At 50.0% G+C, this 27,311-nt stretch overlaps 1 protein-coding gene across 4 annotated transcripts in view; it reads left to right on the top strand.

Annotated features, from left to right (window-relative positions):
* The window catches only part of LOC121459848 (lateral signaling target protein 2 homolog), a 96,583-nt gene extending 70,508 nt beyond the window's left edge, over positions 1 to 26,075 (top strand). For 2 of the 4 annotated variants that reach the window (XM_041669906.1, XM_041669907.1), the window contains 5 exons: positions 21,265 to 21,416; positions 22,136 to 22,252; positions 23,406 to 23,510; positions 24,331 to 24,434; positions 24,898 to 26,075. In XM_041669906.1, coding sequence (XP_041525840.1) covers positions 21,265 to 21,416; positions 22,136 to 22,252; positions 23,406 to 23,510; positions 24,331 to 24,434; positions 24,898 to 25,029 — 610 coding nt within the window. In that variant the 3' untranslated portion in view covers positions 25,030 to 26,075. Of the gene's footprint in view, positions 1 to 84; positions 199 to 2,646; positions 2,787 to 2,896; positions 4,647 to 21,264; positions 21,417 to 22,135; positions 22,253 to 23,405; positions 23,511 to 24,330; positions 24,435 to 24,897 lie in introns of those variants that run through there. The other 2 variants (XR_005975982.1, XM_041669908.1) reach the window with 2 other exon arrangements.
* Positions 26,076 to 27,311: the final 1,236 nt, after the last annotated feature.

Genomic DNA, 27,311 nt, shown 5'->3' with positions numbered 1-27,311 from the left:
TTATCCTCTTGCATTCAGAACATGTCCTGGCCAATTCTCAAAGCACTGAGATGCTTCATCGTGGGGTTTCTTGGCCATCAACAGGTTCTGGTCCCAAGGCCTTGATGTCTGAAAGGATGAGGTATGGACCGGCCCCTGGAGGTTCCCATCCCACACTAAGTTAAATACTTACCGATGATCTCCAGGGGTATCTTTCAGGTAATATTGGCACAGGGTCGCCCCCTTTCATCTTGGTATCTCATTCTAACCCTGGTGTAGCCCATGGTTAATGGGTGTAGTGGGAACTAGGCACACAGCCTGCTGACCTTTCTTCACCACCATACCTGGTGGGCTTACACAGCTGGAAAGAGATTCCCAGAAACCCTGACTGTGGACAAAGCCGTGCTGAACTCTTGAGGCTACCCTTGGGCAAATTCTTGGGCAGTATCCCAAGACCCCTGGCCTTCCTCACCTCTGTACTCCCTCTGTTCCTTGTGGCTCTTCCCTCCCTAGAAGACCCCTCCCTGCTGTGGTCTGGTGATATCATAGTAGGGTCTAGAGTAGACACGTTTCTTTAGAACTGAGGCCTCTGTCTTTGCCTCTCACCTGAGTGTTCTGTCCATAGCAGCTTTTGACAAGCATCACTGATGTTGATTGCATGGTTTATTTTGTCTTTATGTTGGGGGTAGGAGGAGGGGCAAAGAAGCCAGCCCAGACTGAGTGGTTCATACATTGTTGTGATGTCTTTAGAACTCTGCCTGTTGGAGACCTACCTGGACAAGGGAGGGAGGGTAGGAGAGGGTCTCCACTCAGAGGTCCTGGAATCCAACACAGTTGGGTGTGTACAGGTTGAGACAAGGCAAAGGACAAGGTAGGGCACAGATGTAGGAGGAGTGTATTCGCATACCAGGGGGCAGAAGCTTCTGGGCCATGGGCAGATGCTCCTTCCCATCCCTCATCCCTTCCTGTGCAGCAGATGGTCACCACGCTCCCTAGAAGCCTGTGGGAAGAGCTGGTCAGGATCTTGTGTCTGTCCTAAATCCCGAGGCTCTCCCGCTCACCGCATGGCTCTTTGCTCCTCTACACACTGTGGGACGGGACTGTAGAAGCCACTGTGGCCGAAGCTCCTAACCTGCCTACTCCCTAGCCACTGGTAACCTCAGATCTGCTTTTAGCATCTTTGATCTTCTGACTGTGGACATTGAGACTAAGTCATACCGTGCAGGCCCTTCCATGACCCTCCTCTTTTCCTGAGCAGTGTTTCCGAGGGTCATTGACACTACAGCTAGAGTGACATTCGGTGCCCTCCTCCAGCTGTTTCTCCTCACTGTGCTGAGGGCCCTGCCATGTCTCTCCCCTGTGTCTCCTCACTGTGCGGAGGGGCCCTGCCATGTCTCTCCCCTGTGTCTCCTCACTGTGCTGAGGGCCCTGCCATGTCTCTCCCCTGTGTCTCCTCACTGTGCTGAGGGTCCTGCCATGTCTCTCCCCTGTGTCTCCTCACTGTGCGGAGGGGCCCTGCCATGTCTCTCCCCTGTGTCTCCTCACTGTGCTGAGGGCCCTGCCATGTCTCTCCCCTGTGTCTCCTCACTGTGCTGAGGGCCCTGCCATGTCTCTCCCCTGTGTCTCCTCACTGTGCTGAGGGTCCTGCCATGTCTCTCCCCTGTGTCTCCTCACTGTGCGGAGGGCCCTGCCATGTATCTCCCCTGTGTCTCCTCACTGTGCTGAGGGCCCTGCCATGTATCTCCCCTGTGTCTCCTCACTGTGCTGAGGGCCCTGCCATGTATCTCCCCTGTGTCTCCTCACTGTGTGGAGGGCCCTGCCATGTCTCTCCCTTCACAGCTGACAGCTGTGTAGGGTGTTTCGTGGCTGGTAATGTTGCTGTGGAATTCTTTTTCCAGTTTTGTGTGGACAGGTGTTTTCATTATTTTGGGTCTCTAGGAGTAGAACATGCAGGTCATCTGGCAGCTAGCTATTTTCCACATGCCTGAGGTTACTTCCATCCTACAAGTGTTTATGTGAGGGGTTCAACTTCTTCACATGGTCCATGGTTTTTAGGTAATTTTCTGTCCGTAGGGCATAATCCATCAGTACACAGTCAGTCGGTTGCCTTGTCAGATGCACGCCTGTAGTTTCAGCCCTTGGCAAGCTGGGGCAGGAGAATGGCAAATTTGAAGCCAGCTTGGGCTACAGAGTGAGAACTTGTCTCAAAACCAACCAAACAAGAACCAAAGTGACTTGAAATTGCCTGTTCTTGCGGTGTTGAACTTTGCATAGACTTATAGGAACCACCACTTCTATTTAACTCAGTTTTAGAATGACATATAGAATGTTTGCATGCTTTCCAGACAAATCTAAACAAGTCAGATGTAAAGAAGTCTGTCTAGAGGGACTTTACTCTTTTGGGTCTGAAGGGACGAGGTGTTAAGTTTCGTGGCCCAGGGATGGACATCAGGGTGCTTGCTCCTGATGTTAGGCAGATGGCTCTGAGCTCCAAACCCTCTTCTCCACCTGGCTTCCTAACCTCTAGCCCAAGACCTCACCAGACTCTTTTTGGAGATAACCCCACTTACCTTTACCAAAAAGTAGAGCCCAGACAAGGTTGGGCTGGTGTGCATTCAATCAGACCCTGGTGTCTGCAGGGCTACAGCCACCCTCCCGCTATTGTAGATGGTGCCGCTGTGGACTCCTACTGCAGAGGTCTCTCCTGTTCCTGAGGCAGCTCCAGCTTCATAGCCGAGTCAACTGGAATGAATTAACTTCCCAAAGGCTGCCAATGGCTACCTTGAGGCCTCTGGCTCAGTTTATTGGTGAGTGAATTATTTTCATACAAGGCTGTCACAAAAACCCAAAAATTCCTTAATGGAAGACTTGTGTTTTTTTTTTAAGTTTTGACTTGCTCTTTTTCCTATTTGTTCAGGTAACAGCCAGCAAACATCTAACATCTGGAAGCTTCTCCCACCCTGAGCAGGGCTCTTCACAACATGCCTCTGCATTTAGACCCAGTCCAGCTCAGCACACACTCAAAACTCAGCTGTGGAAAGGTGAGACAACCCACCTGGTGGCTCAGAAGACCTCCCACCTCCCAGGAAGCCTGTTTAGAAGATACAGAGGGTCTGAAGAGCAAGCATTTGGCAGGAGACCAGAACCTCAGACAGCCATATGTGGGCCAAGCACTGTGCTTTACGGAACTGGAAGAAGTCAGCCTACGGCCACCTGCCTATCACTCCTGCCCCGGCACTGGCAGAACTGGCATGGGAGCACTGGTCATGTGTTCTGTGTCATGAGCACATGTCTCAGGGGCCAAGCCAGGTACCGGAACCCACCCAGGAACCAGATGGACGTGGCAGGTCCTTCAGGACTACAAGGAGATGATACAATAGTGTGTTCTCAAACAGAGGCAAGAGGCCAGCCACATGCAGGCAGAACATTTGCTGAAATGCAGAGTGAGACCTCAGGTCTGGCTAGTAGGACAACATTGTGACCAAGTTTTCTCATGACGCATGTGGTCTCATGCACAGGGGTGCTCTATTCGTCAGGGCTTTCTAAAGGAACAAAACTCTGTGTGTGTGTGTGTGTGTGTGTGTATTTGGGGATTTGCTAGGTTGTCTTATAGGATGCAGTCTGAGACTCTAGCAATGGCTGCTCATGCCAGTAAAGATGTGAACCTGGCAGTTGTTCAGTCCATAGGCTGATGTCTCAGCAGTCCCAGTTTGAGGCTGTCACCCTGGAGGATTCCCGGGGAACTGCTCACTTCAGTCCATGTTGCAGTCCTGGGTAAGCTGATTCTAATATGGTTGAAGGACTGTCTCAACAACAGGCTAGATGACCAGTGGGGTAAGGACAAGCAGGCAGAAAGCAAAGTTTCCTTCCCCTCTGTCCTTCTGTGTGGCCTGTGACTAGGTGTCACCCACAGTAACCGTGGGTCTTCCCGCTTCAGATAACCTGGCTAAGAAAATCCCTCACAGGAGTGCCCAGCATCTTGTTTCAGTTGCATTCTGTATGCAGTCAAGTTGACAGTCAGGATTATCCATCACAAGCGGGCCGTGATTCTCCTCTAACTCTGCAGCTGGGAGACAAACTCAGATGCTAATGTCTGCCTCTCCTTGGTGTCCCTGAAGGGGACAGTTACTTTCAGTCTCTGCAAGCAGCAGGAGTCATTTCACTGCTGTTATGACTTAGTCATGGGGTTCACTCCTCATCTGGCAGGTGGCCTCTGGTGGAATGTGGCATGGAGTGTATAATGAAGCGTGGGTAGGCCCTGTGCTCACAGGCTTCTGTCCAGTGTGTGAAACTTACCTCTCTGTGCTACAAGTGGGAGAGAAGCAGGGAGCTGTGACGAGAGACCTACCTTCAAGGCTGGAGTCCCCCATTTCCCTGGAGTGTGTGTGGCTAGAAGGTGGAGGGTTGCCCCTGTCGGGACCAACGCATGGAAGCAGATGGGCCTGGGAGAGAGTATGGGCCCTGCTGGAGAAGTCCCTCCCCAGGTGGTCTTCTAGTCCCGGCTGATTCAACAACCAGCACCATCACCCAAGGGTGGCAGCTCATTGTCATTGGTCGGCACAGATGCACTGACCCTGCGGAATCTTCTGGAGCCTGTGTTCTTTAGTTCTTTGCTTTCTGCTGGCTTCTTATCTATGTGTTCAGTGGTCAGAGATGAACTTTTGGGCGGGGGGGAGGTTGACTTTATTTAGTTTGTTAATTTGTCTTTTTGTTTGTTTGTTTGGTTGGTTGGTTGGTTGGTTGGTTGGTTGGTTTTTCGAGACAGGGTTTCTCTGTGTAGAATAGTCTGGCCTAGGACTTGCAGAGATCCACCTTCCTCTGCCTCCTGAGTGCTGAGGTTAAAGGCATGAGCCGCCACTGCCCAGTGAAAGTTGACGGTTTTAAAAAGCTGGTTTTCTCCCACCTGGCCTTAGCTTCCTGACTCAAAACATTCTTTGGTGCCAACTCCATTGGCTGCTTGCCAGAGGATGAAAACCACTCAAGTCTGTCTCCCACCCTGGACACTACAGAAGTATTTGCTTTAGAAATGACACGGATCCCTTTTTTAAAAAAAACCTCTGATTGTAAGTGTGGTCCCTGTTCATTGTAAAAACTTTAAAAACATTAAGAAGACTAAAAGAAGTAAATAAAAATTTCCACGTTTTGTGAATAGTTTTATTTTTCTACTAAAAGCACGATGTTGTGAGCATTTCTTCACAAAGTTCTCTTAAAACACAACTCTAGGGGCTGGGGAGACGACGGCTTAGTGGTTAAGAGCACTGACTGCTCTTCCAGGGGAACTGGGTGCAATTCCCAGCACCCACACAGCAGCTCACAGCGTCTGTAACTCCAGTTCTGAGGACTCTACTGCCCTCTTCTGGCTTCCTATGGGCAGCAGGCAAATAAGTAGTACACAGACAAACCTGCAGGAAAACACCCGTGCACGCAGAATTCAAGATGAAAACACCCGTGCACACAGAATTCAAGATGAAAACACCCGTGCACACAGAATTCAAGATGAAAACACCCGTGGCACACAGAATTCAAGATGAAAACACCCGTGCACACAGAATTCAAGATGAAAAGAAACCCGCTACTCTGAATGAAACGGTATCGTGTCAGTGGACCTAGTTCAGTTACTCTGTGTTTTCAGTTTCTGTGTTGTTAGCCTTGTACAGCTTCCTTTGTTTTTTCTTTTTTTTTTAGAATTTACCCCAGGGCCTAAGAGAGACAAACATGGATCCACCTAGGAAGGAGAAAAGACAATCTCCTGAATAAATGGGGAGCTTGGTGGGCAGGGGGGAGGGTGGAAGGGAAGAGGGGAGGAAGAAAGGGGAGTGGGAAAAAAGTATAGCTCCAATAAAAACAGTTTAAAAGAAGAATCTATTCCAGGGTCTAGAATCAACACCACAAAGGTCAAAGACTTCCCAGAGAAGCCCTGATTAATGTACACAACGTGCATCTTCCAGGGTGTGCCCATCTTTGCCAACACAGACTCCACTACACATTTTGCCAACCTGGGAGGCAAAGCTTGGCCCCCTGTGGGCTATGTTCTCTTTTTCCTTTGCCTCACTGTATAGCTGGTTTGCTAGTTTTCCTCTTTGCCCATAGCATCCCTCTTTCGGGTGTTCATAGCAGACACCTTTTTCTGATCTCTTACTGACTGTTCACTCTCTTGTGTTGATGCCTCTGGGTTTACAGATGTCTTTAGTTCTATTTTGCATAGCCAAGTTTACACAAATTGTGGAGAATTTGTTCTCCTGCTTTCTGTTGCTCTATTGCTATGCATGTTGTGTGCTGTGTTGCTCCTTATCTCCTGGAGCCATGGTTTCTCTTCCCATCAGCCCTGCAGCAGGGATGCCTAGTGTGAGGTGAGGCTTGGAACCACACCTAAGGAATTGGACCACCTGGCCTTTGTCTTGTTTGGTTGTGGTTTTGAAATTGGGTCTTTTTATTTAGCTTAGGCTGGCTTTGACTCTACTTTGGCTTCAGCCTCCAGACTGCTGGGTCTGTAGACATCTGCCCCCACACCTGACCCGGCTAGCCTTTGAAAGTGTCAGCCTGTAATTGCCAGACTGCTGGCCATCTCAACTGACCTCTGACTTTGACTCAAGAACTCGGGAATGGTCACCATTTGTGTCTCTCCTTCAGAAGTCTGCCTGCTCTGTGTGTTTCCACTCTGTGGTTTCACCATTGGCGAGGATGATAGGAACTTCCAGGGCTACCCTAGGCTAGGCCATGTCCCTTGACTGCTTTATCTTGCAGCCTTGAGGTAGCGGCCGGTCACAGAGGATCGATTGTTGAGTGCTCCTCCCCCCCCTCCCGCCAGAAGTGCCAGATGTAGCAGGATGGGCAGGCTGGGGCTGGGAAGGTGTGCACTTGCTTGGGCTTCACAGCCTATGCTTGTTCGTCATCCGCAGCTGAACCAATGGCGTTTCTCAGCCCATTAGCTTCTTGGTAAGGAAGAAGCAACACGGCACAAGGACTCGCCACACTCTTGCCTTCTCTTCTCCCCTCTAGTTGCCCCTCCTGCATCGCTCACCATTTCCAGCCTTTGTCACTGCTGGTACCCACCGTGGTTATTCTGACCCCTCCTTCTTTAGGATTGTCTCTCATGGCCAGGCCTCACCATCTTGGCTGTTTTCCATCCTGATTTTGTGCTCTCTGTCACAGCTCTGGATTTTGCTGTACCAGAACCCATTTCTGCTGTGTTCCACTCTCAAGGGCCAGAGGTCAACAGCAGGTGAGGTTTATGCCTCAACCTTAAGCTTTTAGTTCAACCTCTCCTTTTCTATCCTTTCTCTGGCCTCAGATGGTACCTGTCTGTCTCTTTGCTATGGTCTGAACCCTTCTGCTCTTCATAGGATGAGAACTATGGCTCATGAGCACCAGGGCTCTGCGTGCTTTGGCAACTCCGGAGAGAAGCCTGCAGCCCACGCTGTGTAGACAGAAGCTCCAGCACCCCATCCCTTCTTTTCTCCACAGAGAGGTAGTAGATTGAGGTCTAACCTGTTACCTCTAGGCCATGTCAGCCCACTTCCGATGGGAAGGACAGGTAGGCCAGCACATCAGTAAAACAATAGTGTGTTCCCAGCTGGCTCTGATCACACATAGAATCCCACCCAGCTAACAGATGTCAGGAACAGGCTGCTTGATGCCCTGAGCCAACCCTAGTGTCTCAACCATGTGTCACCGCTGCCTTCTGACCTCAGTGGCGTGAGAAGGCATGCTCTTCCTTCTATTGCAGAAAACAGCTGCAGCATCTGGAGCCCCAGGGTGTCTGAGGCATCCGGGGGCATCAGTCCTACACTGTACTTCAGAGGGAAGAGGAGGCAAGTCAAGGGACAGGAGTCGCAGAGGCAGTGCTCTGGGCACAAACCTCACCTGGCCCCAGCATGCTCTCCTGAGGTTTCTGAAGACAAGAACCTCCTGTGGGGCTCAGTAGGGGACCAGCGCTGGGTGAGGCTGACAGGGAGACTTGATCTGTAAGTCCAGCTTTGATCTGGTGGCTGTGGAGCTTGGGACCATAGGCCTTGGAGCTCTTGCCCTCTATGCCAGGCTATGCACACCGAGTGCTATTCCTTCAGGAACCACGCAGGGCCAGGCACCGGGTGTTGTCCTGGACACTGCAGCCACCATTCCTAGTCAGGTGTGTATGCAATCCATGTCTGCAGGGATCACAAAGGCCCCATCCACTGCACCCTCTGGAAGGAGAACAGGAATGACTAGAGATGAGGCACAGTGGTGCCATCAAGCCAGCTGTTCGCAAGTGATATCTCAGGGGCTGGCACAGGGCAAGATTAGGACTACAGTATGGATGATCTCCCATAGTCTGGCTGCGTCGAGGCAGGGTTCGCCCATGAATCCCATCCTGGCACTAGTCACATGACCTCCCAGGTCGAAGGAATCCCTGGGAAGACAGTGGCAATCTGTGTAGTACTGTATATAGCCGTGTACATAGGGTCTAGCGCCTGTGTATATAACAGGCTTCCAGGTAAGGGAGGTCCTTCTAAGTGATGGGCCTCCAGCTGGTGTGAACTGGCCTGGCCAAAGGAATGGCCATGGCCGCAGGGTCCCCTGTAACAGTCCTTGCAGCCTGCCCCTCAGCCCTGACTCCATCTTCTCTCTAGCCTGGTCACTTGGCAGCTCCCACATCTCATGACCAACCACACCCTGCTCCTTATGCAGCTGCATCCTCCAGCAAGTGCCCAGAAGAGATCGGCTGGTTTCTAAGGTGGGGACTTGCTGGCCAGAGCCACTCCTCAGCTGCCTTTCCTTATCTCTGTCTGTGCACTCAAACCAGAGGACCCGCTTCTGCATCCCTCTGTGTTCTGCCTCTGGTCACTGTTTGCTTCCTTGGGCCACAGCACTTGCCCCTGTGCTATGACATCTCTCTTGATTCTTTCCAATGTCCAGTCTCTTAACATTGCAGCATGACACTGTCCTCTACAAAGTTCACACTCAAGAACTGTAGTTGGGTCAAACGTAGTGGTGCACACCTTTAATCCCACCATTTTGGAGGCAGAGGCAAGCAATTTTCTGAGTTTGAGGCCAGCCTAGTCTACATGTTGAGTTCTAGGCTAGCCAGGCCTACATAGTAAAGATCCTATATTAAAAAAATATATATGTATCAGCCAGGCGGTGATGGTGCATGCCTTTAATCCCAGCACTTGGGAGGCAAAGGCAGGCAGATCTCTAAGTTCAAGGCCAGCCTGGTCTACAGAGTGAGTTCCAGGACAGCCAGAGCTAACAGAGAAACTCTACCTTGAAAAATCAAAATAAAAAATGTTTAAATAAGCTTCTAGTTCTGGACTGCAGTTCAGACACACCTTACACCATGCCATCAGCACAATTACTGCTTTTGTTGAGCCAATGGGGCACTTTGCCAGCGCGGTCTTGGGTATTCTGTGGCTGCCTTTGAGCAGGCATTTCTATGGTTACCCCTGCTGATCCATGGCTGCAGTGGCCTGCCCTAGCTGATTCCAGCTGCTGGACCACCTGCTAGAGCCATCCGCAGTGTCTCCCAGCAAGTTTATGTGGCATGGTGCTGCTACTCCTGTGTCTGGGTGGGACTTAGAAGCCTCATTAGGGGAATGCTCTGGCTCAAGGCCAAGTGGAAGTTAGCAGCACCATGGCTGTTGCTGGCTGTTTTTACTCTTACTTTTTTTTAGCTTTTTTTCTGGGGGGGGGGGCACCACTCAGCTCCCAAATCACATGAAGAGGATTATTCTTAATTTATGAATACCAGCCTTAGCTTGGCTTGTTTCTTGCCAGCCTTTCTTAATTACCCTATCTTTTGTCTCAGAGCTTTTATCTTTTTCTATTCCTTACACTTTTCCTTTCCTTCTTACTCCATGTCTGACTATGTAGCTGGGTGACTAGCCCTTCAATCCTCTTCCTTCCTCTCTTGTTCCCAGATCTTTTTCTCCCAGATTTCTCTTCATATTTATCTGTCCTCTCTGTCTGCCAGCCCCTCCCATTTCTCTCTCCTGCCTTGCTATTGGCCGTTCAGCTTTTAATTAGACTATCGGGTGTTTTAGATAGGCACAGTAACACAGCTTCACAGAGTTAAACAAATGCAGCATAAACAAAATTGTAACACACCTTAAAATAATATTTTACAACAATGGCCTAGAAGGCAGTGGGCCCTCAGAATGTCCCCAGGCTTAGCACTCTTGGGACTTGAAGTCTCATTGTTGATATTCTCCCTTCTTCCATCCTTTCCCCAGTTTCTTCCCTGTTCTATTCTGCTCAATGTATAGTGTGTATGAGTCTAAGTATATTGTATGTGTGCTTGCATGCACACATATATACATTTGTGTACATGTAAGCATATATTACATATGTAAATGTACTTTTTGCTTATCTGCGTTTCCTTACTTTCTTAGTGCACACACCTACTTCATATTTAGTTAGCAAGTAGTGATGTGGAGGTTAGGGCCCCATACCATAATAATGGGATCTTCCTGACTATGTCCCGGAGCCCTGATGTCTCCTGAATGTATGAGCAGCATTGTAGGCTGATATCTAGATGAATCTGGGGCAGGGAAGATGGGCTTGGAACCTGGTGGGCAGACAGGACCCACAAGAGTAGTTTTGGCATCTGTGGAGGGATGGCTGTGGCAACTGAGAGGCAATCTTCAGATTGGGCACCATTGTACTCAGTCCCAGAGGGGAAGGACTGTAGACTCTGGCTCACAGTAGATGCAAAGTCTCCCTCCCTATGGGGGTGCTGGCATGGGTAGGATTTCCTCCCCAGTGCATCCTGCACATACATCTCTCAGGTCACAGCCTGCTGGCCTACCGTGGGTACAGGTGGCGCTGATGGACTGCAGGCTCTGCCCGCTCACAGAGGCCATTCCATCACCGTTGCCATCCAGGTTGGCCTTTGTGAGGATGGGGCCTCCCAGACCTGCCTGATGTCTCCTCCTGTCCTCCGCCTGGATAGTCAGCGGCCAACTGTAGCTATTAGAGCCTACCTGTTAGACTGTAGCCAACTGTAGCTGTTAGAGCCTACTGTTACCCTGGAGGATAGCTGTGGAGTCTTGCTCACTGTGTAGTTTCTGGACCTCCTTAATCAAATCTGGAGATATTTCTAGCGTAGACCCCAGGAAGTCTAGGACCAGTCATGAGGGTGATGTGTCCACAGAATATGAGCAGACCCTTGGTCATTCCATACTGGGGCAGCTTCTATTCTATTGGCCTATCTAGATCTTCAGAGGGCTGTTGAGGCAGCCTGTGACCCCACGGGCTGTCCTGGTGGCCTTAACTCTCTCTTCCCCGTTAGCCGAATGAGCTTTGTCTCGGCCCTATGTTGCAGGTCTAGGGTCCCACAGCAGGAGGACTGATCATCTCAGGCCCACCCCTCCACAGTTTGTGGTCAGGTAACCATCTTTTAAGGACTGACAGCCTCACTTCCCCATTTTATAGATTGAGTAAACTGAGGCCCTGACAGAGGTGGTGATACCTGGGAACCTTCAGCTCATACTGTCTAACTTCCTGAGAGCCCTTTGCCTTGCCTGGGACTCCACCAATACATTGGCAGCATGGGACTAGAATGTGTGGTCTTGGTCAGTAGTTGGTAGAGAGACTGAAACTGTAAAGAATGCTTCTATCAAACCAAATTGCCCATCTCAAAGGGCAGCCCTTGTGGACCTAGCACCTGCTGTGCCTTGGTCATGGTCAGGACTACTTGCTGTTCCACAGTGACTCTCTATGTCTCAGAGGGTCCTTTGATTACTGTAGAATGTGGGCTAAAACTCTGATCCTTTTCCTGCCTCAGAGAAAGGCTCTGAGTGCAAGGAGAGAGGCAGGTGACATAGAACTTCATAGGTTAGAGAAGGGTATCCCCTCAGCTTCATCCACCCCCACATGGTTGGAGTCCCTAGTCTGGGATGCTACTAAGTCACTCTGAGAGACTTGGTAGAAGCAACTAGCCTTAGTGAAAATTGCGTGTCACCAGAAACCGAACCCCACAGGGTGCTGTCTCTCTTAGAGATGTCTCAGCTTTCTGCCTTCCTTGGTTGCCAGCAGTCAGTCTTCAGGTGCTGTGGCATCCAAAGCCCGCACACAAAAGCATGAATCGAGACCACCTCTTGCTGTGCTTCATGTCCAATTTGCAAGCTGAACGCAGCAGCAAACACTCTTTGCAGAACGTTTTCCTATTTGTATAAACATTGATTACAAGCTCCAACTCCCCTAAACTACTTAAGCTATAATTATATGTTAGGTATGACTGTTTCCTTTGACTGTGTCGAACACTATCAACGTGCTGCTTGCATGGACAGCTTTTACTCACGGTGTGGATGTCCCTTCCCTGCAAACCACTCTGCGCATTATTGCCCTGAGGCAGCTGTACTGGGATCTCACTGACCAGATGTTCTTTGTCTGGTCATCAGGACATTTTCCTGCCATTCTGTGGGTAAAGGGATCTCGTCTTTGGACCAGGCCATCCATCGGGGTCATCTAGTGGGTGTGAGATGGTCTCAGGAGGGGCTCGCGGATTCCACATCTAGATTAGAGCAAGAGTTACTCTAACAAAGCACCAGACACTGAGGATGCCTAAGGCCACACTTTGCTCTTGCGTTTTAGAGGCTCTCATAGTGCACTCCCGCTAAAGGTTCTGAGCCTTCCTGCCTCCTCTAGTTCCTAGGGCCCCTGGCATTTCATGGCTGATGGGAAGTCTTTTCTGTCCTTCATAACGACACTTCGATCAAGGTTATCTCACATTGAGATCCTTCACTGAAGAATCTCAAAAGCATCTCTTTCCCAACAAGCTCACAGCCCAACCCTCTGGGGTATGAGGTAGGTGTGTCACACTTGAGGGCATGTGGCATTCACCATGGCATCCGAATCTTGGGCTTCTGACCATTCTCCTCTCCCACTGCTCCCCAGAGGAGCCCCCGTTGACTATGTCTTCATGATACCATCAGAGAAGTCATCAGAAGAGTGCCTGGCCAGAGGCAGGAGGCTGCTGCAAGCCTTGCACACTATTCCGCTTCTTAATTCATGCAACATCAGGTCAGGAGAGCCTGCTTGTGTAAGGACTCCTCTGTCTGTTCCACAGATGTGGAGGCTAGTGTGTGTATTGAGGTCCTTTGGTGTAGGTCCAGAGCAAGAAGAAAGAATGTTACAGGTTTTACACACTCACTAAATATGCTGTCTGAAAGATGAGTCTGCAAGCACTAATCATTCAGACTTGGGACAGGAAGAGTTTTATGTTATGGAGTCTGTTTGTGACCCGGCCAGGCATGGTTTCCCCCATAGGACATTGTGGTGGTTTGAAAGAAAATGCCCCCCCCCAAAGGAAGTGGCACCATTAGGAGGTGTGGCCTTGTTGGAGGAAGTGTGTCACTGTGGGGGCGGGCTTTGAGGTCTCTTTTGTTCAAGATTCCCTCAGTCTGACAGGCAGTTGATGTGCTGCTACCTTTTGGTCAAGATGCAGCTAGCACCACATCTGCCTACACACCGCCATGCTACCCCAATCATGATCATAATGGACTGAATCTCTGAAACTGTAAGCAAACCACCCCAATTAAATGTTTTCTTTATAAGAGCTGCCGTGGTCATGGTGTGTTTCCACAGCAATAAAAACCCAAACTAAGACAGACACTGGAACATACTCTGAAGGAGCATGAAGCTCCTAGAGGCATGCAGGAAAAGAACGTGGTGGGCCAGGGACATAGAAAACCCTATGGCCGCATTGTGCCTGGCTTCTCTGTGATAGCACAGGGAAAGGCTGAGAGGAGTGAGCAAGGGGAGAGAGGTTAAAGGGACAGGAGATGAGGGATCTGAAAAGAGGAGAGACTTTTGCATGCAAAGCTTCTCTGCCCTGGACCTGTGGGAGTCTTGCTAGGAGGTGCACTGTTTAGGGACGGCCTGGACCTGTGGAAGTCTTGCTAGGAGGTGCACTGTTTAGGGACGGCCTGGGCCTGTGGGAGTCTTGCTAGGAGCTGCACTGTTTGGGGACGGCCTGAACCTGGTACAGCCTACACACCGGGCTCATCTGAGTCATGGGGCACTGGAGACATAGGACACTCCTCCATGAATAAATGTCTTGGGGATTTTGTAATAAAGTATGACAAACAGCGGTAGATGCTGCAGAGGGAAATGGTCATTTTTCAGTCTTGAAGGCAGGAAGTCAGCATCAGGGAGTCTTGGAGCTGGTTCTATCAGGGGCTGTGAGGAAGACTGTCCCAGGCTACCCTTCTGCTCCTGGTGGTGGCCAGGTGAGTTTTTTACTTGAGAAAATGTCACTCCCAACCCATGCCTTCGTCACCATGCTGTTGTTTCTGCATGCGTGTCTGTGTCCAGGTTCACTCTTTTTATGAGGCTGCCAGTCCTGATGGGTCAGGTCCCTACCCTGCTCTAGTATGACCTCATCTGCATTCATGATACCCACCAGGATGCTGTTTGCGAGTAGGACCGTCTCTGAGGTCCTACAGGCTAGGACTTCATCATGCAAATGAATGGACTCCATTCAACCTAGCACAGCAAGCACATCTCCCTGCTAGAGCCAAGCAGGACTGTAAGGCACCTGCTGTTCAGCATGCTGACCATCTGCTATGGGTCACTGATGGTCTGCAAAGAGGATGTGACTCTGGCAAATGTTGCTAAAGCCTGTTCCTACAAGGGTATCCTGCCCTGCCTGTCATAGTTTAGGGTCACCATTCCTGTAATGACCAAAAACAATTTGGGGAGAAAAGAATTTATTTCCAAACAATGGTTCACCATCAAAAGCAGTGGGGGCAGAAACTCAAAAACAGGGCAGGAACTTGGAGGCAGGAGCTGATGCAGAGGCCATGGAGGGGTGCTGCTTACTGGCTTGATCCCCATGGATAGCTCAACTTGCTCTGTTATAGAACCCAGGACTACCAGCCCAGGGATAGCACTATCCACATGAGCTGGGTCTGCCCCCATCAATCACTAACTAAGAAAATGCCCTACGGGCTTGCCTACAGTCCAGACTTAAGGAGATATTTTCTTCATTGAGGTTTCCTTCTCTCAAATGACTTTAACTTGTATCGTGTTGGCAAAACTATCTAACACACTGCCTAACCCATGACTCATGAAGAAAGCAGAACCAGACATGCTGTGGTCATCTCAGCTCTCTGGAGCTTTACTCTGGGGGACCGAGATGTCCAGGAGAGTGGGACTGACCAGGCCTAGGGCCTTCATGTGGTCAGCGAGTCCATCATGTCTAACTTCTGGGTAGGCAATACTTGCCTGTTATTTTCACCTCAGGGGACAAATCGTCAGCAACGTGTTTGGTCTGGCTCCCACTGTGCCCTGGCCCATTCAGCACCTCTCTCTTCTTTAAGCCGTGGTGCCATTACCATGAGCAGGCCCAAGGGTGCCATCTACTGCTGGCTGCCACTTCCTTCTCTTCGGGGAACAGAATATTTACTTGTTTGTTTGTTTGTTTGAGACTGGGTCTCATTATGTAACTCAAGCTAGCCTCAAACTTCCCTTTCTTCTGTCTCCTCCCCAAAGCTGGGATTATACAGTGTACCTCCATGACTGGTTTTAGTTATTCTTCTCACCAGAAAAAGAAATACTTGATATTTCCCAATATCTCATCTATGTTTGTATGATACTCTAGTTTTTTTTAAGCTGGTAATTATGTATTATTTTGTGGTTGGAGGGCAGGGACATGCATGCCACAGTGATTTTGTGGAAGCCATGGGACAGTGCAGGCATCAGCTCTCTCTCCTCTGTGTGTGGCCCCGGCACTAAACTCAGGTCCTCAAGCTTAGCAGTGAGTGCCTTCATCGGCTGAGCCATCTTGAAGGCCATTTTACTTACTATCGTTTCCAGTGTGTTCATGTCATGCCTGTTGTCCTCAATGCCTTTACTCTTTGCCCTGGTTGTTTTTATTGTGTTTTGCTTTTATTTAATGAAATTTTGATAAGCACACATCAAATCTGTCACTTTAACTGTGCTGTCAGCGGTACTGTAATCCACACTTGAGGCCTCGGTCAGCCACCATTCCCTTCCCTCTCCAGCACGTCCTCCTCTTCTAAGCTGAATTCTGTCTCCATGTACCTGCCCCAGCCCTTGGCATCTACCTGCTGTATTTACTGTCTCTCTGGATTAACCAGCTCTAGAGACCTCACATAATAAAGTCTCGTGGGATTTGTCTTTTGTATCTGGTTTCTTTCGCTTAGCATGTTTTAGGGCTCATCTCCATTGGAGTATTGCCGTAATCTCTTTCATTTTGAAGGCTGGATAATATTTCACTGCCTTGTTTATACGCTCATCCTCCTTCATGGACTCGGGTTTGTTTTCACCTCTGGGCACATGAATAATGATGCTCAGAACATCTCTGTACAAATGTATCCCTGGGTCCCTATTTTCAGTGCATTTGAGAGAGCTGGGGTGATGGTATGTGGCTTTAATCCTAGCACTTGGGAGGCTAAGGCAGGAGGATCATGAGGTTATACAGTGACACCTTCTCTAAAACAATAAAATTAGGCAGGTGTAATGTCCCGCTCTTGTACTCCCACGATAGATGTAGGTAGAGGCGGAAGGGTCAAGAATTCAAGGCCTTCCTCACTACAATAGCTGGTTTGGGGCTAGTGTGGTCTACATGAGGCTGTCTCAAAAATAAAAAATAAAAAAAGTATAATCACCTGATCCAAGTGTGGTCCTTTAATAGCAGCACTCAGGAAGCAGTGGCAGGTGTATCTCTGTAAGTCCTCAATTGGTGAGGCTATCAACTGCAGCCGGGGTATATGCAGAAGGGGAGGCAGTCTTCTCCCCTTCCTTCCTCAATAATCAGCAGAGTCAGTAAGGCCCACAGCCCCAGACAGAAGTCAAGGGCTTTACCTCTAAATGAAAAGGAGCCATCTAGATGTGGGGCCTGGAGCTCATCCTAAGGATCCCAGCAGGACACCAGTTTCTGAGGCTCAGCATGCCCAGCCCTGTCTCAGATTTCCAGGCTTCTCTGTGTGCCAATAGACATTCGCAGCTTTAGAGTATGACAATAGAAGAGCAATTAGGGTAAGACAGCATCTGTGAGTGTCCCATCCAGTAATGAAGGAACCCACAGGGTTCTTCCAGGCCCAGCCCCTCCTTCCTGGATCGTCTACCATTATTGTGTGTTCATGGCATCTCACCTTTGTGCTCCCAACTGTATCTGTATCCAAGCCTTGTGTGTTTTCCCACTGCATGTCTAGGGGCTCATACAATATGTAAGTTAAATCATGCCTGTAGTGGGCTTGGTAGCCCTGGGAGTGGGTGGTCAGACTGCGGTTGACTCTGCATCCCATCATGGAGGTTTGGGCTCCTTCCCAGTTTTCTTCTGGAACAAGGAATTCAGTTGTGTCAATAGATATACAGACAGCGGATTCAGGGCTATGTTAGCAATGGTCCACTGAGCTGTAGAACTGGGTCAGGGTTACACAATTTAATTTTGATGGCACCAAAATACTTTTCCAAATGTTTGCAGTAATTTGCTCTCCAACAAGACAAAATTCTGTTTTCTGCTCCTGTTGGGCAGGCTTTCCTCTAAAATACATCAAATAGTCAAGTACCCACAAGCATTTGAGACAAGTCTTCAGTATAGAAAACAGACCAATAAATAAATCAGTTTGCAGCAAAAGGTCATGAGTTGCTGTCAGTCAACTGACTGGGTTTCTTTTACTCTACCTAGGGAGAATCTGCAGTAGACAAGGAGAAGCTCTCCCGGTGCTGGTAGTCCTGGGCCCCTGAATGCTGGAGGCCTAGGGATTAGAATGGCAGACCCAAAGACTAACAGCTTCAAGCAGGGCTTTGCTGTTCCAGGGTATGGATGTAGATGCTGCAGACTTAGACAGTCTAATTGGAGACCTGTTGTTGTGGTCTTAAACCACCAATGGCCCCACCGCTTGGCAGCAGTGAGAAGCAGCAAGTGTTAGAGTTAATGAATGGTCCTTGGGTGCTGGTGTGCTCAGCGCTACAGGGAGCAGTGTCACAGCCTAGGGTGACAGGCGCTTGCACTTAAAGTTTGGCAGCTTTCTGAAACTTCTGGCAACTAAGGAAGGCTTACAATTTCCCTTCTCTATTCTTACCAGCCTTCTGCCTTTCATGTGTTTATTTAATGTGCATGAGTGTTTTGTCTACATGTATATTTGTGTACTACATGCATGCCTGGTGCCTGTGGAGACCAGCAGAGGGAGTCAGATCCCTTGGAACTGGAGTTACAGACAATTGTGAGATAGGATGCAGGTTCTGGGAAGCGAATTCTGGTCCTCTAGAAGAACAGCCATTGCCTCTAGCTGCCGAGTCTTCTTCTAGCCCTCCCCTCTGTCTCTGGCCTCTCGGCTCATGCCCTGCCATTTCTTACCTACTCTCTATTTCCCCTGCCCCTTGTTATCCCTGCTACTCTGTTCCCCATCATTTCCACCCGGACTCCGCTCTGGGACTCTTTAGCAATTCAGCGCTGTAACCACAGTTGTTCCGGTGGCTTCTGCCAACTCTGCTGTAGATTTATGAGCCCTTGCTTTGTGTTTGGAAGCTCAGCCTTGCTAATGGTAAAGATCAAAACCAGACATGGCAAACTCTTTAGTCCTGAGCCTCCCCCAGCCTTTTTGGTTTGGGCTTGGCCAGGAAGAGACCTAACTTTTCAAGAGATTTGGCTATAAATACCCTGTGCACAGTCACAATGAACTCTTAAAGAACAAATCTAATAAAACTAGCCACTGGGGAGAAGAGGGGCAGGTGTCTGGAGGGGGAGACTATTCGCATGTCCTGTGGCTGCTATACAAAGTGCCACAGTAAGTGGCCTAAATTGCCAAAAGTGTATCATCTTATAGTCTCCAGGCCAGAAGTCTAATCTGACAGAGCTCTTCTCCCTCCCGAAGCACCAGAGAGAGTCCTTCCCGCCTCTTCCAACTCCAGGGAGCTCCAGGTGCCCCTTGACTTTTGGCTGAATCTCTCCAATCTCAAACTCCAGGCATGTGGTGTCCTCTTTATCCTGGGTCCCTGGGCCTCTACCTTTGTGTCTTAAAGGGCGCTTGTGTTTGTATTTAGGACCCACTGAATAATCTAGGGTAATGTCAATGCCAGACCCTCCTCTTAATTGCTTCTGAAGACATTCTCTGTTCAAATAGGGTCCTGCTCACAGGTTCAAGGGGTTAGGTGTGCACATATTTTAGGGGGTTGTGTTCTGTTCCCACAGATGGCAGGAGAGGTCAAAGGGTCTGCCATAGAAAGAAGTTGGGAGATTATGTTAAGTGAGGGTGAAAGATGGAGTAGGTTAAGCTAGTGTAAATGCCACATCAGCTCATGTCCTGTGGCTGCTATACAAGGGCTGGTTCAGGGAAGTAGCTACCAAGCTAGAGCAAGGCAGTACTGGATCAGTTGGTCAAGTGCATTTGTTTTTTAAAAGTGGACACACTGTTGGCGTTTACATGATAGGAAGAAGCATGTCCAGGCCATTCAGGTCCTCTGGAGAGAAACTTGAGGACAGGCTTGCCCTGACCCTCTGACCTCCAGCTCCAGAGACCCTGTGCTGGTTGCTTTTTTCAACTTGACACAAACCTAGGCATTTGGGAAAAGGAAACCTTAATTGAGAAAATGCATCTGTAAGACTGGCCTGTAGGCAAGTCTGTGAGGTGTTTCATTAAGTAGTAATTGATGTGGGAGGGCCCAGCATACTATGAGTAGTGCCAGCCCTGGCCAGGAGTCCTGGATTATAGAAGAAAACAGGCAAACAATGTTCCTCCATGCCCTCTGATTCAGTTCTTGCCTCCAGGATCCTTCCTTGAGCCTCTGTCCTGACTTCCCTCTACAATGGAAAGACCCGAGAATTGTAATCTTTTTTTTTTTTTTTTTTATTGTGTGTGTTTTCTCTAATTTGTGATATATATATATAAAATTTATTTTATTGAGCTATTTATGTTTCTCTGCTCCCCTCCCTTCTGGTTCTTATATCTTTATAGATACATAAATATCACATATGTCTTTTTTTTTTTTGCTTGCTTGCTTATTTATTTATTTTTTTTTTTTCCTCTAAAAATCACTTTAAATTTATTTATTTATTAAGGATTTCTGCCTCGTCCCCACAACCGCTTCCCATTTCCCTCCCCCTCCCCCGATCAATTCCCCCTCCCTCATCTGCTCGAAGAGCAATCAGGGTTCCCTGACCTGTGGGAAGCCCAAGGACTGCCCACCTCTATCCAGGTCTCGTAAGGTGAGCATCCAAACTGCCTAGGCTCCCACAAAGCCAGTACGTGCAGTAGGATCAAAAACCCACTGCAATTGTTCTTGAATTCTCAGTATTCCTCATTGTCCGCTATGTTCAGCTAGTCCGGATTTATCCCATGTTTTTTCAGACCTAGGCCAGCTGGCCTTGGTGAGATCCCAATAGAACATCCCCATTGTCTTAGTGTGTGGGTGCACCCCTCGTGGTCCTGAGTTCCTTGCTCGTGCTCCGTCTCCTTCTGCTCCTGATTTGGACCTTGAGATTTCTGTCCGGTGCTCCCGTGTGGGTCTCTGTCTCTGTCTCCTTTCATCGCCTGATGAAGGTTAATATTCCTGAGGATGCCTATGTGTTTGTCTTTGGATTCACCTTCTTATTTAGCTTCTCTAGGAACATGAATTATAAGCTCAATGTCCTTTATTTATGGCTAGAAACCAAATATGAGTGAGTACATCCCATGTTCCTCTTTTTGGGTCTGGCTTACCTCACTCAGGATAGTGTTTTCTATTTCCATCCATTTGTATGCAAAATTCAAGAAGTCCTTGTTTTTTACTGCTGAGTAATACTCTAATATGTATATATTCCATACTTTCTTCATCCATTCTTCCGTTGAAGGGCATCTAGGTTGTTTCCAGGTTCTGGCTATTACAAACAATGCTGCCATGAACATAGTTGAGCATATACTTTTGTTGTATGATAGGGCCTCTCTTGGGTATATTCCCAAGAGTGGTATTGCTGGATCCAGGGGTAGGTTGATCCCGAATTTCCTGAGAAACCGAAACACTGCTTTCCAGAGTGGTTGCACAAGTTTGCATTCCCACCAGCAATGGGTGAGTGTACCCCTTTCTCCACAACCTCTCCAGCAAAGGCTATCATTGGTGTTTTTTATTTTCGCCATTCTGACAGGTGTAAGGTGGTATCTTAAAGTTGTCTTGATTTGCATTTCCCTGATCGCTAAGGAAGTTGAGCATGACCTTAAGTGTCTTTTGGCCATTTGAAGTTGTAATCTTAAACTCTTTCTTCCCCAAGTTGTTTTTGGTCATAGTCTTAATAGATACCTTAACTAAGACAGGTTCCTAGCTGTGGCCCCTACTCACCTCCCCTGCCTCTCTTTTCTGCATTAGCTCCACAGCTGGCTCCTCCTCGTTAGACAGCACCAGACTGGAGGTGGCCCCTGCGGTCATGCCTCTCACCCCCATGGCCACCAGAGAGAAGATTCGGTCCAGGTTCCATGGCAGCCATGACCTGATCCACCGCCTGTTTGTCTGCATTTCAGGTATGACCTGGACCTGGGACACGAGCGTGGGGACAGGCAGGACATGCCCCAGGAGAGAAAACAGTGGGGCTGGCCCAGCTTGCCCTGGCTAAAGCAGAGGGCAGTGTGGTCTGCGGAGCAAACCTAGGGGTGGGACCAGATCTGTCCTACAGGGAGGAGGGAGCTCTGTAAGTGAAGATGGAGTAGCATTTTCCTCCAGGGGTGGCTGGGAGCGATGGGATCCGTGATCAAAACAGTCAGACCCTGGACACTACCTCAGGCTGGGCTTTACCCTGGGATCCATGGCTATACAGAGCCTGTTTAGTGACCCTGTAGTCAAAGTTACTCAGGGCAGTGTGGTATTGGGTACTGGGAGAATGTAGACATTATTTGTATTCCCTTGCTTCTGTGATGGCACCAGGTGCTGCCATAGGCACAGTGTTCTGGGACCTCTGTGGGTGTCTGTTTTAGTCGTGGTGGCTGTGACTCTGGAAAAGTTATATATTCATGAGAGCAGCAATGGTGGGGTTGGGCAGGAAGCTCTCATTCCTTCCTATCCTCTCTTGATTCCTGAGTTTGTAATTATTGCAAGGGAATCCTCTCTTAAAGGGTTGGGAATTGCTAATCCGTGAGCTCTGGGTGTGTCCTGTCCAGCACATGGTAGTGTGGTCTACCGAAGTGATTGGCTCAACGCAGCCTTCTGTCTCCCTGTCACTCCTCCCACCGGCTTCTCTTACCAGGTGTAGCTGACCAGCTGCAGACGAACTATGCCAGCGACCTGAGAAGCATTCTCAAAACACTGTTTGAGGTCATGGCCACCAAGCCTGAAACCGACGACAAGGAGAAGCTAAAGAAGGGTGAGTGCTGCTGCAGGACAGGCTCAGAGGCCCTTGCCAACCACTGTGTCCACTGTCCCCAAGAAGGGAGTATGCAGAAACTCACACCCCAGGATCTGCCGGACCCAGTGTGCCAGGTTGTCGACTTGGGGAGATGAGTGTGTAGCCCAGAGAAGTGGCTCCCCATGGCACCTTGCAGGTGGGTCCCTGGCTCTGGTTCTTGCATAGGCTGTAGCAGGCCATCCAACTTTTCACTGCAGACAGAGGTTGGGGACCCGCCTTCCATCTTAGACTAGACCAGGTGACTAGACGAGGTACAGTGTTAGTTACAGTCACCTGTCAGTGTGCAGAGCCCAGCCTGAGTGACAAAGGGGACCCGGCCCCATCCCTCTATGAGAGGGTGGCATATCCACCCCAGCTGCCTCATATTTATTCATCTTCAGCTCACTGAAGCATGCACGTGTGCTCCCACATTTATTCGTAGGTACATACATGTACACGCTTTTTTGTACATGCATACCTTACATACACAACAGATAAACAGATATTTGGCAAGGAAGGGAGTTTGCTCTTTGTCCCTGTAGGGTCCTGATAGGAAATGGGACTAGGCACTACTGGTGCTAGCCTGGGGTACCTGTTTGGGGAGAGCTACCTCTCTGCACAAAGGCTTCTGCCCATGGGTATATGGGATAGCCTAGCTCGTCCTAGAAGTCTGGCCTAACAGGGCATGTCCTTGTTGGTGAGGAGGAACTTCTGCCTCAATCAGCTCTGCCATCTGACTGGCAATCCAGGGAGGGCTGCCTTCTGAAAATCAGGAGTCAAGTTGTTGACTCTGAACAGGGTTCTCAGATGCCATGACTTTAAAACTTCTGCCTTGGGGATGATAGGCCAGGAAATCTTACCAGTGTCAGGGCCCAGGACTAGATGCTCATGCAGAGGAGCCACCAAGTGCCCCCGGGGTCCACCACATTGTACAAAGAGTGGACCCTTTTATAGGAAGAGCTTTGCCAGTGTTGGCATCCTGCCTACTGAGGTGACTTGCTCTGTGGGCTGAGAGATGGTTGGGGGGCTTGTGGGAGCTGGAAACTTGGAGGCATCCAAGTGCTCCCTAAGGACAATCAGTCGCATCTGCTGCCTTACCTGCCAACCCCAGTGGCTCCCTTCTCCCTTCCAGTAACCCAGACCCTACGGAGTGCAGCCTTGGAGGACTGTGCGTTATGCCAGGAGACGGTGTCGTCCTCAGAACTGGCAGCCAAGACTCGAGATGGGGACTTTGAAGGTATGTGGGAAGCTCAGGTGTGGACCTGGCTTGCCGTCTGTCTGCTGAGCAAAAGGAGCTACACTGTACGTATTCATCCAGACATCAGGCCATTTGGAGATAGGGCTCCCCATGGGAGGTGGCCTCCCACTCCATGCCTCCTCCTTGGTATTAAGTGTATACAGGCCCTTTACTGTTGAGCAACCCTGGGCCTGAGGTATAGCAGCTCAGCCTAGTAGGTACAAGCTGAGGGAGGAGGAGCACGATTGACTATGGCTGCAATAATCCAGGACCCCGGCACTTACCTGCACTAAAGGAGTCTCCCATAGCAGCCTCAGGACACTCTGGGACATTAATGGGGGCTTTGTGTGGGTGCGGAAGCCTTCCTTGTGGTGAGGACAGGAATTGAAGACTGATATGGTCACATGGGGTCTGCCCAGAGTGGTCTGGAAACTAGGCAGCTTGGATGTCAGGGGAAGAGTCCTGGGCTGCTTGGGAATGTGCAGTGCATCTATGGGAGAGGCCCAGGACTTGTGGGAAATATTCTGCTACAGTGTTAAAGGGGGTGCCTGGGTCAAGAAGGTCTGCATTAGTCTAGCCATATGGCTAAAGTGAGTGACCCGAGATGAAGGTCTCAGTTAGGGCATGATCATTGATTCCACTGTACGTCCTGAGTCCAGATGGCCTGGCCTGGGGCCTGCAACTGGAGTGTGACTCTGACCACTGACATTGTGACCAGTGACTGACAGGCCTAGAGCAGGACCAGAGGAGTGGGATAGGGGTGTCTACCCTTTCCCTGCCCCCAGCCCACCGCTCTGTCCTGTTGCTCTTGTTGTGACAGACCCTCCTGAGTGGGTGCCAGATGAGGCCTGTGGCTTCTGCACCTCCTGCAAAGCACCCTTCACCGTCATCCGCAGGAAGCACCACTGCCGCAGCTGCGGGAAGGTGGGTGGGGCCCCGTTGGCCCTCTGCATCTTTGGGGTTATGTGGGGACTGTCCCCAGGCACAGCATCAGGGTTTAGAAGTTAGGGTTGATGTTCTGGTAATCCACTCAGGTTCTTATCACCCGTGTGCACATGCCCCCACCCCCCAGATTCTAGGCTCTATTCTGACTCCATATACTAGGCCATGCTTAGCTAGTGTGCAGGCTCAATCCTGGCCCCTCCAAGGTGAGAACAGGGAGGGGCAGGGAGGTTAAGAAGGAGTCTGCCGTGGTTATGGTGAAGGGCCTAGTTACTTTCAAAAAGCCTGACCTACTGGGCCAGCCCTGCCCAGAATTTCCTACAGTGTCTGGAGCAGGCTAACTCCTGCCCACCATTGTTTGGCCTGGTTTGGGTGGAAGGGCTGTGTAACGGGGCTGACAAAGGCCCTGTCTGCTCACTGCCTTCTGTCCCTCCTTGGCTTCCAGATCTTCTGTTCCCGCTGCTCGTCACACTCGGCACCACTTCCGCGCTATGGACAAGTGAAGCCGGTCCGCGTGTGCACACACTGCTACATGTTCCATGTCACACCTTTCTACAGCGACAAGACGGGCATGTGATGCTGTGCCTGGCACGTCCCAGCTGAGTGGGCCGGAGACTCCAGGACAGAGGCACTGTGTCTGCCTTGAGTCCTGGCGAGGGTCTCCGGGACAGAGGTGCTTTGCCTGCTGTGTGCCCTGTCCAGGCTGTGTTGCAGCAGGGCCCCATTGCATCTCATCAAGCCGCTACTGCTGCAGGCCTGCCTGGGTTTCCAAAGCTGTCCAGAGCCTCTGTCTACTCCCCGGCCTCTCCACTTGTGGAGACACCCATCCTGGCATGGGGTCAGGGTTGCTCCGTTGCTCTTCTAGGTCAGGGTACCGAGCCAGGCAGGGTTGGACTCTTCTCTTGCGGTCCAATGGCGTTTTGCTTCAGCTGTGCATACTAAGGCAGGCGAGGGCCAGTTCTGTATGTTCTGTTCTGTAGCCGAAACCCTGGAAGCAGAAGCCAGGAGACGCTAGCCTCCCAACATCATAGCAGGGCTCCCCGCTGCTTACCACCCACCTCATTCCCTAGTGCTCACCACCTGCCTCGGGACCCTGCCCAACAACATGCATCTCGTTTCCATTTGAAGGGGGAATGTAAGAAGCAGACACAGTGGTCCCCTGGGGAAGCAGGCATGCTCTTGGCATCTATACCATGGCTGCTTGCTGGAGGAACAGGGCCCGACCACCCGCTGATAGCATAGGCTGAGCTCTCAGGTGTTGGGGACTGGACTCATCAGGCAGCCGTCACTCGGCTAACAGTTCCTTCTTCCTCTGCACCCACCGGGACTCTAACCCACTTCCTCAGACCTCAGTGCGGCCTGGACAGGCTGAGATGCACAGACACCTCCTCAGGCTTCAATCTCAGGCTTCACGTTGCAATGATGATTACAGTTTTATTTTTAGAGAGATGACACACCTACTACTTCTTTTATAGGATGAAATCCAATCGCTGTTCAGCAGTGGAATACACATGCACAAAAATGGCTTCTGTGCGGGGGTGGGGGGAGAGTATATAACAGAGGGAATATTATCTATTGAGATTATTTTTATTTTCTAAATGCTGTAATTCGAAATCATTTCCATAAATCTATTTAAGGATTGCATATTCTCTGGAGTCATCTCTGTACACCGAGTCCTTGTCTTTTTTGGGTAGGTGGTGGTGTTGGTGCTGATGTGGATTTTCTTCTGGAGGATGGGGGCATCTGTGCCTTGGGGACGATGAACAGCAGAACTCATCCCCCTGTCAACATTTGGGAGGGGCTGGCTGCCATCTTCCTCTGCAAGCCTGTCTGCCATCTTGGAAGGGTGCCTGTTAGGATGCCTGACTCACCAGCTGTTGCCCATCCTGCACCTAAGACCTCTGGCCTATGCTAGGGGAAGGGGCAGGGCACGTGCCTTTGGCTACTCTACCTTGATGGTGTTGGTCTCAGATCTGGGGACTGCCTCTCTGGCTATTCTGGGAAGAATACAAGAGGTTGCTCCAGGTCAGGATTGCCATAGTGACAGGGCCTTTGTGGTGGGTGCTGGGTGACAATAAGTAGGGAAGCAGGACTGTGAGAGGCAGCGGTGGCTGTTACACCTGCTTTCTGGCGAGAATGTGTTGTAAAGTGAGGTTCCCTCCGAGTGGAGCAGAGCTTAGGGAACATGAGAAAGGAGAGCCCAGGTCGGATGGTGACTCATACATCCCAAGGTTAGACCCTCTCATTCTGCCCACCTGGACAGATGCAGAGAAATGACCCTTGCGTCACCTGTCTTCTCCCAGTGTCCATGTCCCTGACTAGAGAGCTACTACAGTGGCATTACAGGCTGTTCCAGAATGCTGTCTGCTGTTACTAACCAGGAAGCCAGGACGTGCAGGAGCCCACATGGAGCTATGCCGTGCTGTGTACCTCTGTGCACACTACAGTATAAATAAGTGCCCTTCGCAGCTATTTGGTTTCCAGACCGGAAACATGGTGTCCTCTATCCTACCATGTTAGAGGGGAGAAAGGTCAGAACAGAGCATCTGCTCTCTAGAGAAACCTGAATGTGCGTGTGTGTGTTTGTGTGTATGTGTGTGTGTCCCCATGTGATCTGCTCATGTGGCAGCCTTGACCATCTTTGTGAGTTGGGTAAAGAGAGCTGCTCCATGAACTGCCCTGTTTGAGGCCTGGGACCACAGGTGCCCCTGTCTAAGGATGCTCAACTGTCCCATTCACCCAGGGTGAAGGAACTGCAGGCTTTCTATGATAAAGTTAGGATGTCCACTCACTCTACCCTTCTGTGGAGCTAGCCCCACACCAAGAGCAGAGTCAGGAGTAATACACGTCAAGAAGGCT

This window comes from Microtus oregoni, unplaced genomic scaffold (assembly GCF_018167655.1).
Source record: "Microtus oregoni isolate MIOR12 unplaced genomic scaffold, Mior012 000019F_ref0000042, whole genome shotgun sequence".
Lineage (NCBI taxonomy): Eukaryota > Metazoa > Chordata > Mammalia > Rodentia > Cricetidae > Microtus > Microtus oregoni.
This window is presented reverse-complemented; position numbering and strand designations above follow the sequence as displayed.